This window comes from Lactuca saligna, chromosome 5 (genome assembly GCF_052625555.1).
Source record: "Lactuca saligna cultivar CGN05327 chromosome 5, ASM5262555v1, whole genome shotgun sequence".
NCBI lineage: Eukaryota > Viridiplantae > Streptophyta > Magnoliopsida > Asterales > Asteraceae > Lactuca > Lactuca saligna.
The window spans coordinates 302753778-302759052 of NC_136421.1; the positions used below are offsets into that span (position 1 = coordinate 302753778).

The 5275-nt window shown below is 35.3% G+C and overlaps 1 protein-coding gene across 1 annotated transcript; it reads left to right on the plus strand.

Moving 5' to 3' along the window:
* Positions 1 to 254: 254 nt before the first annotated feature.
* LOC145048420 (FRIGIDA-like protein 3) lies at positions 255 to 3094 on the plus strand. The gene is made up of 4 exons (XM_078996892.1): positions 255 to 440; positions 921 to 1970; positions 2169 to 2341; positions 2415 to 3094. The coding sequence occupies exons 2-4, from the start codon at positions 941 to 943 to the stop codon at positions 2850 to 2852; spliced, it is 1641 nt and encodes a 546-aa protein (XP_078853018.1). The 5' UTR covers positions 255 to 440; positions 921 to 940; the 3' UTR covers positions 2853 to 3094.
* Positions 3095 to 5275: the final 2181 nt, after the last annotated feature.

Sequence of the window (5275 nt, forward strand, 5' to 3'; positions counted from 1 at the left end):
CAATAAAAAGATGGAATAAAAGAGAAAACAAGAAAAATAAGATATTTAAAATAAATAAAAGAAACTCAAAAGTAAAAAAAAAAAATGATAAAAACTTTTAGTAAATACTTTTGAAATAACTAAAATAGTAAATATTTTTTTTAACAACTGTAAAAAACTCAATAAGAAGATAAATGGAAATGGATGAAAATCCAGCCACCCACCTAACGAAAGCGCGTGCCTTAACTCGAGTTGAACCTGGCAATAGCAAAAACACAAAAGCAAATTTTGTGTCAGAACTCAGAACCCTCCTACTTTCCTCTTCTATCTCTCCACGGATTGGGTGCTTCCCCGCGAAACCCTCTTTATCTTCCACATACCCAAAATGGCTTGATCGGACTCCACAATTCGCCGCCCTCGATCGCCGTCTCCACCCTTCAATTCCATCGCCACCTACTGTTGTAAGTTATATCTACCTTTCACTTTGTTAAGCTAATCGTACTGTAATGTTGATCTTCAGATCCAATTGCTTTGCTTTTTAATATCTGTCTTCATGATAGTTTTCATTTCCTACGAATTATGTTTCCGCTTATCTTGTTGTTATGTTTGTAATTGAAATCATTGTGTGTTGGTTGATCTAGCTGTCACGGTAGCTGGCAAAGTTAATTGTTTCATAATTAATCATCAGTTTCGTGTTTTTTCTAAACTTTCAGTTCGCTTACGTTATGTCTAATAAAGAGTTTGAGTTCGTGTTTAGTAACTCGATTGATTTTGTATTGTCATAGATGATTGTGATGTGTTAGGGTTAGGCATCTGAGAAATGGTTTAATTCCTAACTTTATCGGATGGTTTTCAATTGTTGTCATTCACTTCAATTGATTTATCATCTTCTGCAATTTCGTCGGATACAGTATCAGTTTTGATTTTCGTTTTATTTGAAGGATTATACTGCTAACCTGCCATGGAAGATACCGATTCAGTTGCTACACTCTTGGAGTCCACAAACTCCAAAATACAACAACTTCAGAAAGCATTTGCAGAGCTAGAAAGCCACCGAGCTGTAACCCTAAACCTGAAATGGAAACAAATTGAAGAACATTTCCATGGGCTTGAGAAGTCCTTGAAGAGGCGCTTCACTGAGCTGGAAGACCAAGAAAAGGAATTCGAAATGAAAACAGTTAAAGCTCAACAAGTTCTGGAAAAGCGTCGTGCTGCTGTTATGGCTAAAGAAGAAGCTTCATTGGGGAGGCTTCAAGAGAAGAGAGATGTCGCAGTCAATGCCATTGTTAATGTCTTAGGGAAACACAAAAATGGACACGTGGAATCTTCAACTGTTAACAACGAAGACCAAGGTGGTGCTGATCAGAATCCACCTGAAAGTGAAGAAGATGATATGAAAAGGTTATTTGAAAATGGTGATGTGAAGCTGCTATCGAATCCCCAACTTGCTAAGTTATGCGAAGAGATGGATGCAGGAGGCCTCCACAAATTCATATCAGATAATCGCAAGAATCTTGCTTCCATAAAGGAGGAGATTCCAATTGCATTGAAGGCTGCAGGTGACCCTGGTGGTTTAGTTTTGGATTCACTTTACGGGTTCTACATTTCAGAGGGGTCAAACTCAAACCTAGATGGGAAAAAAGATGCAAATCTTTTAGGTTTGAGGCGAACATGCATCATGTTGATGGAATGTCTTAGCATTCTGCTTGTGAATCTCGATGCTAACACAGTTTCGAAGGTGATCTCTGAAGATGTGAAGAACAGAGCAAAGATTATCGCACAAGAATGGAAACCCAAATTAGATGATCTTGATCTGGATGCAAGTAATGGGAATTCATTGGAGGCTCATGCTTTCTTACAACTTGTTGCTACTTTCGGTATTGATTCTGATTTTGTTAACGAAGATTTATCCAAGTTAATACCAATGGTCTCTCGCCGCCACCAGACTGCTGATCTTTGTCGCTTCCTTGGCTTGTCTGACAAGATGCCAGGTCACTAAATTTTCTTGTCTTCTATATCTTTACATTGTAAGTAAATTACCAAAATGGTCCCCGTGCTTTCTGATTTTTACGGTGTCCGGTTCAAAATCGAAACTTTTTTCAATTTTGGTCCTTGTTCCTTTCTTGTAATTAACTCAATTCTTTTATCACTTGTTGCTTTAATTTACTTCTTTCTTACTATTTTTTCAGGTGTAATTGATGTGTTAGTGAGTAGCGGAAGGCATATCGATGCTGTTAACCTAGCATTTGCATTTGAACTCACCCATCAGTTTTCTCCTGTTTCTTTACTCAAATCCTACTTGACAGAGGCAATCAAAACTCCTTCCACTGTCAAATCAGGAAATTCTTCTCCCACCCCTCAGGTTTTGTTTTTTCCCTGTTATGTTACTGATACTGATACTGTTAATGATACTGTTGACGATTTTGAAATCTCAGAATGATGTGAGTGAAAGAGAACTATCTGCCCTAAAGGCAGTTACCAAATTCATTGAAGAACACAAGCTTGAAGAGGAGTACCCACTGGACCCACTTCAAAAACGGATTGCTGAGCTGGAAAAAGCCAAGGCAGACAAGAAACGTGCAACAGAAGTAGTGAAACCTCAATCCAAGAGACCACGTGCCAATGGTGTAGCGGCAGCAGCAGTAGCGGGATATGGACCACGTAACACCGGCGACAAAAATTTCTATGCCGCCAGGTATGCACCGCCAACGCAGTACATGTATGACAGCAGACCACAGTATGCTTACCCTGGACCACCACCACCGGAAAACCATGTTCACTCGTTTATGGGTACACCTGCTTACAATTTGGCTCCTAACCATGGGACCTACTTTGGGAATGCTTACCAGTATCAAGCTCCTTATCTTCACTAAAAAGCTTGTAAGAAGAAACTTTACTTATCATCGTCTTTTAACTTCTAGGTCTTATTAACCCTTTTGAGTTTTTCGTATGAAGAATTCAATTTGGAAAAAAAAAAAAAAAATGAGAAGCACGAAGAAAAAAGAATATATATAATATAATATAATATATATATTAGCCCACCTGTTGATTTCTGAATTTGTTTGTATAAGTTGACACTGTAATCGTTTAATACATGTATTATCGATGTTGTTAACTTAGTATGTCTTTGAATGATTATTGTGTCTCGAATATATAACTTTGTTTAATTGTTTTAGTCCACGATCCTTTTTTTAGTTAAATAAATTTCATTGTCGACTATTGCATGAATTTATATAATGCATAATCCTTTCGAGTTGCATCTCTTTTGCATAAATGATTTAAACCTAATTTTCAAAATCCATCAAAATAACGCCATGAAATACAAATCTCTCATGTCATTCTTGCATGACCATGGACTCGTGCCACAATACTTATGCCCCTATATATCATGAAAATGGTCTTGTTGAACACAAACATAGATGCATATTAGATATTGTTCATACCATACTAATCTTATATAAGGCTCCAGAACGATTACACAGGGGGAGTCGAGCATTCACAATTGTCTACACCATAAATTGACATCCCACAACACAACTACACTTCAAAACAAGTCATCGTGTGAACTACTTCATGGTATTCATCTTGCATATGATCTTAAAGTTTGGGGTTGTGCATGTTTTGTTCGGTGGATGTTCAAAACTTGTGTCTCGTTCTCATTTATAGTGTTTTGTTACTTACATATTAAACAAAAAGACATTGATGTTGGGATTTCGTTTCAAAATGACTTGTATTACCTCGGTTTGTAGTTTACAAACCATTGTTGTAGCTCGTTGTTGGTCTTTATATCAATTGGATGTCAATAATGCTTTCCTTAATGGGGATCTTGCTAAGGAAGTCTACATGTGTCCTCATAGCTTCTAGAGTTGATCATCCTTCATGGTATGCTTATCGTCTATGAACAACTATGAAAATGTTATATGGCCTTAAATAGACTCCCCTGTTTTGTTCGATAAATTCAACACCACCGTTCACTCTCTAGGATTTTTGTGTAACCCCTACAAATCATGACTCTTTACTCGAACCATAAATATATTTATCATTCTCCTTTTATTTTATTATTATTATATGTTGATGATATGATCATTACTGAAAGTGAAACGCATTTATTACAAGTCTCAAATAGTCTCAAACTTTATTTTTTATGTGAAAGATCTCCGAAATCTACATTATTTTCCTGGCCTTGAAGTTCTCTATGATAGTCCTAGAGTTAACCTGTGTGGAGAAAAATACATATGTGATCTTTTGTCTTAATCATGTCTTTCAAATGCCAAAGAATGTGTTTTGGTAATCCCATGTTATACGGGTTACTTTGCATTTATTCGTAGTAGTTTTTGTATTTACTTCCAATTAGCCTTGGCATCTTAATTTTTCCATCTTTATCAATTTATCTTCACATACGATATTTTTACTTATAATTATTATGACGAAAATCATTTAAAAATTCACCAATATCTCCTTTTCATGAAAACAGAGAAATCCGTAAATATCACTTTAGAGTCTAGAGTCTAGACACCTAATAAAACGATTACAATTAGGATTGGTGAGGTTTATAAAATTTGGTACCACATTCACAAAACCAAACCGAAGTAAACTCGTACACAGGAGCGATGATAGGGGTGCATCCTAAATATTGATTATTAAAATTTACAATCAATTTTATCAGGAAGATCTGCTATGCCAGTGACTTCGACATTTTCTTATGACGGTTTTGCAATTCCCTATAACAAAATACGAAAAAGCAACACCAAATTAAATATCCTCCCATATTTTGTTTCTACTCATATAAAATATGACATGTGAAATCTACTAATTTTGTATTCCGACTCATATTCGATTTTAACATTTGTTTTGATCTAATGAGTAAAAAGATAAACAAAAACAAAATATATGAGGATATTGATTTTTCTTAATATAATTATTCAGAAATATATGCAAGTGAGTATTGCATTCACCTTGACACCGGCAACAACTTTATCAGGTGTGAAGCCTAAAAAAAATTGTGAAATTAAAATGTAATAAATGAATACTAATGGGAATCTTGTTTGGTCCTTGTTAAAAAAACTACAAGAATAAACTTAAACATAGATAGAAGAATTGCATACCTAGACTGCTGTGGATGCTAACACTAAAAAGAACATGAAGAGTAAAGAAAATGAGAAACAAAAGTTGTTTTTATATTCATCGTTTTTCAAGTGATTGAATTTTAGATAACAAAATTAAGAATATTTTTAGGGCCGTTTGATTGTTGCTAACCGGGTTAAAGCTAACAAGTTAGAAGTTTTGATTGTGTTTA